At 45.1% G+C, this 15,179-nt stretch overlaps 1 protein-coding gene across 1 annotated transcript in view; it reads right to left on the bottom strand.

Annotated features, from left to right (window-relative positions):
* The window catches only part of LOC119394536 (talin-2), a 612,547-nt gene that overhangs the window by 19,182 nt on the left and 578,186 nt on the right, over nt 1–15,179 (bottom strand). The window contains exons 51-52 of the mRNA XM_037661859.2: nt 13,082–13,207; nt 9,260–9,322 (exon numbers count right to left, since the gene is read on the bottom strand). Of these exons, the coding sequence (XP_037517787.1) occupies nt 9,260–9,322; nt 13,082–13,207 (189 nt within the window). The remainder of the gene's footprint in view (nt 1–9,259; nt 9,323–13,081; nt 13,208–15,179) is intronic.

Raw genomic sequence — 15,179 nt, 5'->3', positions numbered from 1 at the left:
CGCACATCGTTCACTCTGGCACACCTGGCAGAATTTGGATTTCAACATTGGAGCATTACGCTTTTGTGGCCGGCCTCCAGAGTGCCAGCATCAAGGCCCAGGTACGGACACTTCTTTACTGTATGGGACCGTAAGACATTCTTCCGTCCTGGGGTGGTGTCAACACCGGAGCTGCTTTCTTTCACTGCCATCAAAAAAGAAGAGGCTTTGTGCACTCAGTAAATGGGATATACTAAAGTCGTCGTTTCCACTGCCGCTCTCAGCAGCCAGGCAAATCTGCAGATGTTTTTACGGCATTATGCAACCTGGCAAAGCACTATAGCTGTAACAGACTGCTCGTCGAGGACCGCCTAGTTGGCGACAGATTCGTCGTAGGAATAAGTGACGAGAAGCTGTCTGGTCAATCGTGCCAGTTCACGAAACTCATCACTGAGGAAGTGCTGTGCCATGCCCACATACACCAAGATGCAGAAAAAGAGTGGTTATCAGCTCTAGACTGACGATTAATAACGCTCTTCCCAAAGTGCTAAACATTGAATCGGCTTGACAAAACAATACGCCTGCCCCTTCGCCACGTTGTTGCGACCAGTCTGAACACCCGGCTATGTTATCACGTGACTTTTGGAGATGTCGGCCTCACCCTAGAAAAGACTGCCCAGCCAGAAAAGCCACTATTGTTCAAAGATAGGGCCTTTTGCCGAAGTTTGCATGAACCTAAATAAGCCACTGGGTTCCATCAAGGTAAACAAGCCATAGCCTGAAGAGCCCGTAGCAAGACAGCCGGTCGATGCTGGACCCAAACAACAACTATCCTTTATTTATCTTTGTACAAACCCTACACAGCTACTAGATGGGGGCGCCACTAACGAACACAATAGTAGCGACCTCTTCTTCTCCCCCCTTTCGAAACATTCAGGGCTCATAAGTTCAAACGGTCCAGTGGGACGATGCTTCAGCCACTACACCATCACAATCACCACACCATCATTATCAACACCATCACGATCACCAGCCTGTCGCGAGTCACTCGTCGTATCCATGGTTCTGAGAGGACCTTGAGGAGTTGGATTAGCTACATGCGGCTCTGGAGCAACTGCTTCTGGCGAAGCTTGTGATGCCTGACCATTCTCTTTACTTCCCCATTACACTGGGCGTCATGAGGACTACTTGTCGTGTGGACAAAGCCATACAAGGAAGCGAAGGCTGCAGAATCTTGTGACGAGACTGGCGGGCCAATGTCAGATCGAATCTCCTCGGGTATCCCATGTCGGACAAATATGCTCTTTAGCACATCCACGAAAGCTTGTGCGGTTGTGCTCCTCAAGGTCATTACTTCAGGGTACCTTGAGTAGTAATCAACTACCAAAAGCAAAGTTTGTCAGTTGAAGCGAAATAGGTCCATGCCGAGAAGTTGCCATGGACAATCAGGGAGGGGTGTCGGTATAAGGGGCTTGGCAAAGTTAACCCAAGTGAAAGCGCATTTCTCACAGTTGGCAACCAGGCAGGTACTGTGGTTAGAAATGCTAGGCCACCATGCTGAACCTTGCGCAAGGGCTTTGCTTCTGTTAATGCCTTGATGTCCCTCGTGTAGCAGTGCCAAGACTGCAGATCGAAGTGATGATGAAATCACCAAACAGACACCTTTGAGCAGTAAGCCATCGCAGACAGAAAGTTCATCAATCACCGAGAAATACTCAGAGATGTACAGCGGCAGCTTGTTTTTCCGAGGCCACCCTCACTGACAGATCAATGTAGCGCATTCGCCATCTGAGCTTTGTGCTTCTGAAACATAGAGCTCCACTGCATCAAGGGGTGTGCAGGTTGCTGTTTCTGCGGTAAGGAGCTGCACAGCATCCATGGGAGATGCATTCGGGCTGCTGATGTGTGAGAGAGTATCAGCTGTAGCCAACAGCTTACCAGGCACATGAAGGACCTTGACTTGGTAAGGCATTATTTTAATTCGCAGCCTTCGTATTGGAGGCAACACGTCAAGCTCCATCTTGCCGAAAAGAGAATCAAGGGGTAGGTGATCTGTTTCAATATTGAGTGGAATGCCACATACAAATTCGTCGAACCGCCAGAGAGTCCAGGTTATTGCCTAAGTTTCCTTTTCAGACGCCCAGCACCTGCAAGATCTTTTGGAGCTTCCATGGTCTTGACGGCTGCAACCTTGCCTGAGTCTGGCATGGTGCCTTGTGCAGATATTATTACTTTGCGGAATGGTACCCCAGGCACACCAAATAAGCATTTGTTCTTGTTTAAGGCAACCCCGGCCTCGGCAAAACGGGACAGAAGCTGGGTCAGTTGGACGTCATGTTCCTCTCGAGTGCATCCAAAGACAAGTATGTCATTCACTAGGCTTGTGCGAATAGTAAATTTTAGGTCTGAAGCGAATTCGAATAGTTAATATCATGTATTATAAAGAAAAATGAGCATATTTGTCATGACCCAACTAACAAGCGCAATATTTTTAAAGTTGAAACAAGGCATATGCATACGTCATTCTTTTTGGTTCAAAGGGAAGTGGAAGCAACTGAGTAATAGCAGTATTTGACTTTTGGTAGAATGCAAGTGATAACCTGTAAAACATGTTACGTTTCAAGATTTACTATACTTGGAGCATATAAGCCGGTATAACAAGCTTTTAAACTTAAAAAATGATGAATCGATCTGAGGGTAATACAGTAAAACCTCAGTAATTCGAGATCCCGCATAATTAGAACGATTTCCTTGGCCCCGTATTTTGCAATGTAAATTTGAGTGGATAATTTGAAGTGGCAGTCAGTACTAGCCCGGTTAATTAGAAAACTTTGGGTGCCATGTGCCAATTCTCCGATCCCGATTAAGCCGCAAATCCACAGAAACGATGGCCCTCAGGAGCCACAAGGCAATGAAATGTAGCGATACTAATGAGTAACAAGTGAAGCATCCCAGCCTCACTGCTGCCAGCGCAAGAAAAAAACTAAACAAAGGCGGTCTCGTGATCAGCTGAAATGTGCGCCTGCGGCAAAGACGTGCTTCACTGCAGCACAGCGGTGACACGCGGGTAGCATGACGCATGCTTCTCTGAACGTCAGCGCGTCATGATTTACCCATTCTTTCTGGGAAAATAGAGAAATTAATAAGGGGCGCTCTGACGGAATTCGCGATGTATGCGAACCTCCAAATAGCGGTTGCTCCAGCAATTTTTGCGCTTGCACTGCTGGCGGAGTACTTGCCCGCAACGCCTACTTCGAAAACTCAGTTCGAAAACTTCAATGATCATCTTTCCCACCCAGAACACATCGCGAATTCCGTCACACTGGCCATTCTTAAATTCTTTATTTTACCAGAAAGAATGGACGAATGTTCGCATCATAACGTGCTGACGCTGCGAGGAGCAGGTGACATGCTGCATGCGTGTCACCACTGTGTTGCAGCGAAGCACGTCTTTTCCGCAGGCGCGCATTTCAGTTGACCACGAGACTGTTCCTTTTTCTCATTTTTTTTTCCCTTGTGCTGGCAGCAGCGAGGCCCGTGGTTTTCCCGGTTTAGCGGCAAAATTGGGACCAGACATTGCTGGAAGACATAACCCTTGTAGCCGCAAATTAGCAGGAACAGCAAACGACCACCTCTGATTACTTCCAGTAATTCAAAGTTCCTTGCATCCCGCTTTTTGTATGTTTGGTTAATTCGAAAACCCGCTTAATTAGATTTTTCACAGTCCCAGTCACTTTGAATTAACGAAGTTTCACTGTATGTTCATTTAAACTTGAAGTGGGGCTTTGCGGCAGTGGAGATTTCTCTTGGAAAGGTGTATCCACGGTATAGCACATTTCCACTGCAGTGAAAGCACCTTTACAGGAGGTTACATGCGGTTTATATATGTCTATTCGTTGATTTCGAATACTGTAATATTCGTTCGAATAATCGAAGTGCTCGAATTTTCGCACAAGCCTATCATTCACCCCTTGCTGTCCTTGCAGAATTCTGGCCATATGCTTTTGAGAATTGGCTTGGCAATGTGCCTACGGTAGGGAGAGGCTACGAAGGACAGACTACAAAGAACACAGGACACAGTTTAACAGAACATCCTGTGTTTTTTGTAGTCTGTCCTTCGTAACGTCTTCCTACCGTAAGCACATCGCCAAGCCAACATGAACCAACTAGACCCTTTCGTCGCAGTACTTGTGAAAATACTCGGGCGCTGAGGTAATGCCAAATGGAAGGCAACACAAGCAGTATCGGCCGAATGGTGTTATAACGGTCGTGAGCTCTTGCGTGTCCGCAGACAGTTTCACTTAATGGAAATTTGCCGCTGTGTTTAGCTTGGAGAACAACGTTGTGTCTCCAATGAGCCCAACTTGCTCAACTGTAGGGAGGACGTGGCATTCTCGAAGTAAAGAGTTGAGCGTGCAGCGATGCCTCAGGAGTCTGCACTCTGCCAAGGAAGCTCACAACATCCGAGGGCTTGTATTGCTATCAATCCCAGAAGAGGTACAGAGAGGGACTCAATGACGAAAAGTTGCTGGGAGGACGTCTTCCCATGCCACTGGCGTCGGGCTGTACATGAACCAAGCACCCGTAGCGGTTTACCTCCAGGCCTGTTAAGTACAGTGTCGAGCTTGGCTGGGAGTTTGGGGAAGTCACCGGGTATAGCCGAGACCTCGGCTCCGCAGTCAACTTTGAATTGCGTAGAATAACAGAGAGCTGAGCTAGTTGGTAAGTATTCATTCTAAAAAGACAGGGCGTGCAAACACGGACACAAGAAAGAAGTCAGGACACCACAAACGCCGACTAACAGTTGTTAGTCGGCGTTTGTGGTGTCCTGACTTCTTTCTTGTGTCCGTGTTTGCACGCCCTGTCTTTTTAGATTGAATTGCGTCGTCTACTAAAAGCGACCTGGCCCTCGCCTTGACTGTACTCAGTTGAATGGAGCCAACTTTTTGCTTTGATTTCAGCGAGCGACAAGTTTCTGCAAAGTGTCCCTTCTTACAAAAGTTGCAGAGTGAGCTGCGTGCCGGGCATTGCATGCAAGGATGAGAACGCGTGGACACAGAATCTGCAGATGGGCATCTTTGCATAGTAATGGCCAAAAGAAGGCTTAGCGTTCCGGTGAAGGCGAACAGACTTTTGCATCTTCGCAGTGTCCATTTGCAAAGGTTTTAACTTGTGCCAACTTGTGACTGCCGTTTTTCCTTTTCAGGGTCTTCAGCCTGGCATGCTTGCGTCCAAGCCTCTTTGAGAGTGAGTTTAGCATTTTGGCAAAGCTGGCCCGAGAGACGCGAGTCGCGCAAGCCGACAACAAATCTGTCGCATACTATAGTCTCTCCAACTTCCTCGGAAGGATAGGCAACAAGACAGTGAGATCGGCTAGTTGGTCAACATTCATGTTTAAAGTTTTTAACAGCGCAAAAAACGAGGACAGAACTAATAAATTGAACTAAGAAAAGTATAGGGTCGTCTGTTGCACCATCCTTAGCGAAATCTTTTTGAGCAAATTTGACAGGGGAGTTGTACAAAGCCTCTCTGGTATTGCTAATTATATCTTTAGGTATGTCGATGATTTCCTCATATTCACACAGGGTAGAGACTTGTCCCGACAAGTGGTGAATGTCTTAAAGCTTTTCAGGGAAAATAGTATGGGTCTTTGTTCACCTCAGAGCTGCCAACGAACCAAGAATCGCAGTTTCTAGAGTTACGACTGGTCTTCAATAATGAGCATGTTTGCTGGGGTTACCGTCGAAAAGTGTCAAACCAGTGCTAGATTACAGGTCCAGACATTCAAAATTAGTTAAGAGGGGCATTGTGAAAGCATGTTTCATGGCAGCTTTGCAGAAATCATGTGTGCATCTCGTAAGCGATAGTTTCAGTCATTTTCAAGATATTCGGTGCAACTTGGCATTCACTCGAAACACACTCACATTCACACACGCATCCACTCAGGAACATACCCCACACACAGCGCTCACTACCAACTGTTTATTGTGCGTGACCGATCATCCTATATATGTACAGTATGATGCGCGAGAGCAATGGACAACAACGATGCACATGTGCAATGATCTACCAAGTGAAGCAAGATCCAGCCACCCCTAACAAAACAACAAAGAAAACAGTAAAAAGAAAAAGAAAGCAGAAAAGGAGTAGTGAGATTCCAGGAATCTGGCTACCCTCAGCAGTTGATGGATTCAGTGTGCAACAGTTTAATCGAAGATGTCAAGAGGGGAAAGAAGGGGTGAACAGCGGAAGCAGCCATTTCAAAAAACCACAAGATGGCTTTCATTCTCTACGTGCACGGGCTGGCACTCAACTTGAAGCATATTGAAGCAGGTATAGCATGGACGTGAAGTCCACAGCAAGAAACCAGCTGACATGCTTGTGCCCTAGGGTTAATAAACCAAAGGAGTCAAGTGTTTGTCCTGTGAAACATCGAAAACCTAACCAGTATGTGGAGTGTGTTTTGAAAGTCGTTTATATGATTCCAATTTCTTGCGGAAAGGTTTACATTGGTCAATCTGGTAGGTGCGTAAACGAATGCCTTATGGAACACCACGCATCCTTGAAAGCTGCAGCCCATTCACATCTCTCAATGCATTGGCATAAATGTGGTTGTTATCCTACGTTGCATGAAACTGAGATATTGTTTAAGCATAAAGATAAGTCAACACATGAAATAGTGGAGGCATTTCATAATAACGTTTGCTGTCGGGCTAGTTGGTGCATAGCTGAACTTCAATTGATGGCGCAAATGTTAAGACGAAGAAGACACGTAGCGCCTTCAGGCATATCAATTTGGAATTCATTACCATACGAAATTAAATCATCGTCATCAGTACATATATTTTGAAGCCTTCACAAGAAATACTGTCTGACCAATTATGTGAGCAACTGCACTAACTTACTAATCTGCCATGCTTTTTTTATTTTAATGTGATTTGCTCGTTCATTCTTTAAAAAAATTTTGTGCATGTTTGATTTGCTATCATTATCTCTGAATGTTTGACGTTATTGTTTCTACATACATTCCCCTTGCTTTGTTTTGTAGCGGCAATTTGTATATTGTTTTGTATTCATTGTTTTGTATACCGTAAAATCCCATGCAAGCGCCCCCCCTACTATGAAGGATAATTTGACAAGATTTGGATGGGGGGCCCGTGCTCGGTCATGCATCGACGTTCAAGATGGCGGTGGAAGAGCCGCTAAGAATGAAGAATGCACAGCCGGGCTTCTTATCAATTGCTTTATTGAATACTCATGCATTCACTGTTCTCATTCGCCCTCGTCGGGCGAATAAAAACAGTGAATGAAACAGAGAAAATGGTGGGATTGCTTGGGATTTTACGGTATTACCTTTGTCTTTGATTTTATTTTATTCACTTTGTTTCGATAAATTCATGATGCCTGCATCATGAAGGTTTTCACTAGCATTTTTTTTTTCACCTTATACTATGTATAATCATAGATTTACATACCGTGCCAGCTTTCTTTTTTTTTGCTTTATTTTTCAATGTTGCGTTCTCCCTAGCTTTTCTGCAACATTTTTATAAATGCATTCTTTTTTCTCATGCTGCACTCAACACTTAACATACATGTGCTTTAATATTAGGAGGTCAGTTCCTGTAACCTCCGAATGTAATACTTATCACTAACGATGTTACGTTGTAAGCAAATAAAACTAATCTCCCTTTCGCCATTCTGATGAGCATTGAGGTGTGCACCTTTTTCATGCAGCTGCTGCTAGGAAACTCGCTGCTCCACTTAGACGGCTACTCTCTATTGTGCGCATGATTTGAAAAAAGCATTCGCAAAAACTGTGTACAAGTAAACCATATGACCACCGGCACTAGCAGAAGTTTCAGTTTATTGCCTCGATCTTCTTCTATGGTAGCAGTGAAATTTTGTTACACTGATATCGGGGATTAATCTGCCCCATTATATAGAAGTTAAAAATACACGGTGTTCTATGGACATAAAGATATAAAAAGAAAACTACTTCAAGAATTCTGTTATACTGAAGTTCGTTATAGTGAGGTTCACCTGCTTGCGATTTAGGTGCACGTAAGAAACCCTGGTGTTCAAAATTGTTCCAGATCCCCCACTGAGATGTGCACCTGATACGTCATGTTGCAGTTCCAACTCCCAGAATATAACTTTACTTATGTTAAAAAAAAAAAGAAACATATCATCAATCTCGCAACAAAGCCTGTACAAACAATGAAAAAGAAGATGCAGGAAAAATGTAGATCATCTTAAAAGCCACCTGAATTCCATATGCTTCCATGTCATCAATTACTCACAAAGTCATGGACTATGTAAAATATTAAAAATTAAATCCTTGAATTTTACATGGCAAAATTACGATCCAAGACATAGGATAGTGGCAAACTTTGGATTAGTTTCGACCATCAATTGCGCAGCCAGATTCAAGTGTACATGGGTACGTGGTCGCTATGGCCGGGAACTAAACCCTTGGGCCTAGCAGTACACCACCATACCTGCTAAGCTAACGTGGTAGGTCGAGGAATATGCAAGACGTGATTTAATGGCAAATTATGGACTTGACATTAAGAATGACATAGAGAGCAACCTACAAGGCCCACAGCCCAAGCAAAACAATGTGGAAAAAAAATTTCTCATGTGCATGGCCGCTGAGACTGGAGTAGTGTGCAATGCCTGGTCTAGGAGGATCTGTGACGTGCTGGTTAACTTACACAAACCACTAGTGAATGGTACTAGTTACTGTCCTGCTTATGTATCGTGCACAAGAGGCGTGATTTCCAAAATTGCATATTCACGGGACAGCACGAGAGAGTCTGCATGAGAGTCGGGAACACTTGCTGCTCATGGTAAGAAATAAGGCCAGTAAGATAACTAGGGAAATTGTAGAGATGTCAGGTAATGCAGCCAAACAAAGAGCTTGATCTCTTGTGCACACGGCTGTTTATTTTACCTTCCTTCTTTCTGCCAGTTTCTTTCCTTTTGCAGTTTCCAATATACAGGCTGTTTCACATTTAAAGGAAAACTCGGGAGCACACTGAAATGTGCTTCAAGCTTTCCCCAAGTGTGAAGCACTCTGTACAGGTGCTTATATACAGTCAAGATCTGCAATAAAACTCTTCCTTGAAAGTAGAGTGCCTGTTCTTTTTGCAGTATGGTTTCTGCAGAAGAAGCAACACACCCAAACATCCTGATACATATTTTTACCCTTGATGTACAACAAAACAAACTGCAGAAAAAAAATCGTCTGGGCTACCACAAGTGACAACTTAGTACTTACCGCTGAGACCAGGCCCTCGGACCACTGGCCGTCAGCTGAACTGCACGGTAACCGCTCACCCAGCTGAAACATTGATGAGAAAATATCCACCGCAACTCAATGTGGGACAATTTACTGCACTTCCATCCAACAAAGTATTAAGTAGGACTGACAATGGGGCCAACTGCTACGCATTCATCACTGTGAAGCAGGACGAGGACTCACACAAGCGCCAACTTTCAAATCAAGCTTGAGCAAGACATTCGTATACCTGCACTATAGCAGGTACTATATTATATATACAGTCAACTGCCGATTTTTCGGATGCCCAATTTTCCTGACATGCTCGAAAATTCGGACGCTTTCGCAGCACCGTCACCAGCCCCATAGACGTCAATGTATAAGAACTAGAGCTGTGCGAATAGCAAAATTTCGGGTGTGAAGCGAATTCGAATATTGAAGTGTGAGTGCAAATCGAATCAAATGTTTTTCGAATACTTCTCGATTATTTTTCGAATACCTCGAAGCGAAATTGCAGAAAAAAAAGTTAGAGAGGATTCTTAAGCATATTCTTATGAGATAGCAACACGAAAGTGTTTCTTTTTGCTACGTTGACGAAGCACTGGCGGAGAGGTGCTTCATAGTTGTCTTACCAAGAATGAGGCAATGTAGAGGCCGAATTCTATTTATGTACATGATTTGGTGCAACCAAAGTGTTGCTGACAACACTTTACACGTGACAGGCAAAGATGCCATTTCCTCAGCCTCTCCTGCTCTCTCAACTTCTGTGGAAGCCCAACTGATGTGGTGGACAAGGGCGCACTCCCTTAGAGTCCGGAGTTCCAAATCTGCCTCGTAGACGTCGATATACAAGAACATCTGAAATTTTGGATGCTAAAAAGCTTCGGCTTCCGATTTTTCGGACTTCCTGCCCTAATTTCAGGTCCAAAACAGCATTAATTGAGCCCCCACCTCTGCCACATCTTTCATCTACATGTTGGAACCAGTGTTTTCTTGAGTTGGTACATTTGCGACCGTAGCAGAACTTGAAAGGCAGCTTTGCCGCAATACCGGGGTGTGATGAGGTGAAGCATATTGAAACTCTAGGGACCACTTCTAATCGGCCGTTGATTGTTCTTGGCAAACTTCAACCGTAACAGAGCTTGAAAGGCAGCTTTACCGCAATACGAGAGTGTAATGAGGTGAAGCATATTGAAAATCTGAAGGGGTCACTTTCACTTTCAATCGAACGTTGACTGTATTTGAGCAAGACTTTGATTTGGGCGAGTTGGTACATGCTTAGCTGAGGAAAAACAGCGCAATAAAGGATGAGGATGCAGGAACACAGTAGACTGGACGAGCGCTGAACTTACAACTGACATCTTTATTGCACCTACCGCTCTTTTTTACAACGCATCAGACCTAGCACGCCATTCCAATCAAATCGCCAATCAAAAGCATCAGGTATGCAAACTACATATTCACTGAAAGCTAACACGTGTACATGAATTACACTGTGTGCACGCATCTTTCACACTCATATGAAAAGAACAAAAGTGACAAACCGAAAAAGCAGTTCCTAACAAGGATGAACAAGCAACAGAAAAAATCGACAAAAAATGAACAAACAATCAACAATCCATTTTCGAGGCGCAGGCTCACCTACCCCGATAACAGTGATTGAGAGTGAGTCGATGGAAAGTTAGAGGATGACCAACAAAAAACACGGTAAAGGAAATGATTTAAATGAAACCTTTGAGATATTGAATCTCAGCGTCAGTGAGCAAAATAGATGGCTTGCTGATGCAACTGTCTCCTGCTTCCCTGATAAAAAATGCTTCCACTATTTCACGTTCTGTTTTGCCATTTGCCTTCTTTAAAAATTGCGTGTTCTCAAAAGTGGGCGCACATCCGCACTGTTTGCAATGTTCTGCCAGAAAGCTTCCCGTTTTGTTACGCACATTCAGATTGTGTTCCTTCGCTCTCTCCTTGAAACACCTTCAGGTCTGCCCTTCAGGTCCACAAGTAACGGGTATCTTGTAAACCACGTTGCAAACGCATCGTGTGTAGTGCGTTCTGTGCTTCGTAGTGCATTGCCTACGAAGCACAGAACGCGCTACACACGATGCGTTTGAAAGCTAACACACGTGTTAGCTTTCAGTGAATATGTAGTTTGCATACCTGATGCTTTTGATTGGCGATTTGATTGGAATGGCGTGCTCGGTCTGATGCCTTGTAAAAAGGAGCGGTAGGTGCAATAAAGATGTCAGTTGTAAGTTCAGCGCTCATCCAGTCTACTGTGTTCCTGCATCCTCGTCCATTATTGCACTGTTTTTCCCCAGCTAAGACTGTATTTGTTTTTGGGAAGTTCGAATAGTTCGAATAGTAAAATTCCAGTGCGAATCGAATCAAATAGCAAACACTATTCGAAAAATATTCGAAATTTCGAATATTCGCACACCCCTAATAAGAACGTCCAAAATTTCGGACACTGAAACTCTTCTACGTCCGATTTTTCGGACTTTCTGCCCAAATTGCAGGTCTGAAAGGCATTAATTGAAGCCCCCACCTCTGCCGCGTCTATCACCTCGTAGGTTCGAACCAGCGCTTTCGCGAGTCGATCTGTTTGCGACAGTAGCAGTGTCTGAAAGTCAGCTTTGCCGCAATGCCAAAGTGTTATGGGATGAAGCTGACCACAAATTCAAAGGAGCCGCTATCACGGCGCCGTGCGGCGATGCATTTACGGATAAGCAGCGGAAATGCACAGAGGCGTGATGGCGGCAGGAGGCAAACGTGCCAGTACGACTTCATCGCTGACAACCCTTAAGATAAGCATCTTCAGTTAACTGCTCGGTAATGCATGTGGCCTAGCGCAGTTGCATGCGTACTGCACGCATTTAATAGGCGAGAAGCCAAACGTGCTGCACTGCCATTCATGCTGCCTCTTTGTGCGAGATGGCTAAGTGCGCCGCACAGATCCGTTGCCTTCACGAACGAAACCCACTTGCCATTGCTGCGCCCGTGTGCGGTCAGCTGGAACAGAGTAGGCATCACGAACACTTTCATGACAAATGCATGCGTACGGTACAGCAACAGTACAGTGACGGCGTCAGCTTAGGTGGCGATGTGCTGCACACAACTAGAAACGATTGGCTTCACACAGCAGCAAATTGCGTATTGGCGGAGATTCGGCGATGCGTGCGCATGCGCATCCGGGAAAGCCGGACGAGTCACGCTCTTCTGCCGCAGTCCTTGTGTTCCGTGTCATCCTTTCCAAACGCTCCATGCCAGAGAGCCGTAACCTATTCCGCACTTTGCTGGTGTCAGCGGCGCTCATCACGAGACGCAAATTTGCAAGTAAGTGGCGGCAGGTACCGAATGTATTCGCAAGAGCCTGGGCGTGCACCGAAATGCCTGATAAGTGTACTGGGAGGCATTACAGCTATTTCGGATGTGGCTGTGGCGAATTGACCACTTGAGCGGAATAAGAAAGCATGAATTAGTTTTTTCAGACTGCCCGATTTTTCGGACGATTTCGCAGTCCCTGGGGAGTCCGAAAAATCGGGCGTTGACTGTGGTTCTATAGCGCTAATAGCAATGACAAGCAGAAATGAAAATAACACAAAGTACACCAATTCCTTGTTGAACATAATTTCCTGATTGAGCTTCACAGCATAATGCAGAAATATTTCAGTCATATTTCAAAGCAGGGCACTTACAAACGCTACAACTTGCATAGTATGTGTGCTCAGTAATAAGCAGCATTGACTGAGGTGATATATTTGAAAGTGGGCTGTTGTGGCCAATAAACTTTTTAAATTGCTGATGTGGGAGACAGCTCACCTTGCCAGCTGCAACAAGCTCTCTTTGGGCAGCTGAAGCAGCCCGAACTAAGGCAGACGTAGCAGCTGTAATTGACTTGGCAGCTTCCAGGATCATCTCATCAAAGTTGAGGCTTTCATCTGCTTCCTGCGAAAAAATTATGCATCAGCATCAACTCGTCATCCTATTTTCTCACACACGATTACAAGAATGGTGCAGTGTAGGCCACATAAATGAATGTCGCACACACTTAGACTCCTTCTTATGAACTAATATTAATGGCCAATTTTGGTGGTAATGTCCTGTTCCAGGGCCACTTCAGTCCTTCACCACTGTTGCACTCAAGGAACCAGGGAAAAACATGTCTCTTGCAACCAAAAATACTAAAAACACACAGCAGTAGGAATCTTGCTACGCATCAGCTTCAAGTCCTGGTGTGGCAAAGGTTCACAGCAAGATAACCGGACCAATCATGCATCCGTCCACATCTGCTCGGAGCTGTTCAGCTTTCGATGATTCGAACAGGGTTGTATCATAGAAACATGGTGATGGCTCTGGTGCCCAACTATTACTGGCACACAAGGCAACCAGCGCCACGGATGCTCCAACTCTTTCGTACAGTCGGTGTGGGAAGTGTGACAGTGATTGTGAAAGAATAATGCTAGAAAGCTTGGTGCAATTTGTGGTTGAAACCACGCGAGGAATGACATCTGGCTGCGGAATGGAACGTAGTCGAGCCAAGGGAATGAAAATTACAGCGCATGCTGGTTGGCGCAATGATGGCAACGTTGCATGCATGTGTATGGATTTTGTCTCTTCTAACTAATGTAGAATTTACTGCAGGGGCCAAGAACAGTTGTCCAAAGTAACCGAGTATCTCTTCTAACCAAGTCTCCTGTAACAAGATTACTGTTGTGAGAAAAAAAATATCCCAGTTCCCGCCAAGATTGCATCAAAGTACACTGTGTCAACGAGCAATAGCTATGCCTGGAACTGCTTACGAAAGAGACCCTATAGAGGCATTCTTTAGCACAAGAAGTTATGTGTGCAGCTATGCAGCTACAAATGTTGAATGACGGATACATACTATTGCACCAAGCATCATGCCATGTGCATCACATAACAAAACGACGATATAAAGCTGCCAACCCATTACAAAGCTCAGCTACTGTCTGACATCAACAGCAGCAGAATCAACAATGCGTGCAGTTATGCAGGAGCATACGTTGCATTGCAGTTGTATAGTAGATATTGGGAATATTCAGCAATAGATATTGTGGGACCAATGGAACGACCACCGCCCGGTTTGCAGTAACAATTGTGGATTATCATTTGCAAGTTTTTCTTGCAAACGACGCATTTCTTTAAAAGGCGAAAGCCTTAGATGCGTCATCAAATGCAAAAAGTGACCGTCGGTGGATTCAACCCGAGTGATGCAAGAAATCATCGTCTGATGATTGTTGTGGTGTAACCTGTGTTCAGCCAATTGTCTGGTGGTGTTGCCCGTGCCGGGGACTGGATGGGGGTGAACTGGGATGAGCCCAGCGCTGCACTTGTTGTAGTGGCGCTGACCTGTACGGCATGGATTCAGAACAGTGCAACAAGGAAGACGAAAAGACGAATGATCACACGAACACAAGCGCCGTTCTGAAGTTCTGAAACCATGCATCTGTACCAACTCACCCAATTGTCAGTGACCCGTATGGACGTGTCTCTGGCTCCGACGCACATAGCGTCCGAGCCAACTCAAAACACAACATAGTGTCAGAAGCGGCCGAATAGACGCCTTCGCTTCTACTCATTGAAACAGAAGAAGAAGAAATTATGGCCAACAAGCAACAGACTCCTGACTGCAAGTGGCTCGGGATTTCGCTATGGCTACCCGACGCGTTTGAATTCACCAATGCTGCGTCTTGGCCAAAGTTCAAAACACGTTACGAGGACTATGTAGCGGCCTGCGGAGTCTGCCACGCCTCTGCCGAAGTACAAGTACGCTCACCTTTATACTGTATGGGCCCCGAAAGTAGTCCCCTACTCAACACTTTCTCGCTTTCTGCGGACGAGCTGCTCTCCTACGAGACCGTCGTCAAGTGTTTCACCGAACACTTCGTTCGCCTGA

Source organism: Rhipicephalus sanguineus, chromosome 5 (genome assembly GCF_013339695.2).
Source record: "Rhipicephalus sanguineus isolate Rsan-2018 chromosome 5, BIME_Rsan_1.4, whole genome shotgun sequence".
Taxonomy (NCBI): Eukaryota; Metazoa; Arthropoda; class Arachnida; order Ixodida; family Ixodidae; genus Rhipicephalus; species Rhipicephalus sanguineus.
This window is presented reverse-complemented; position numbering and strand designations above follow the sequence as displayed.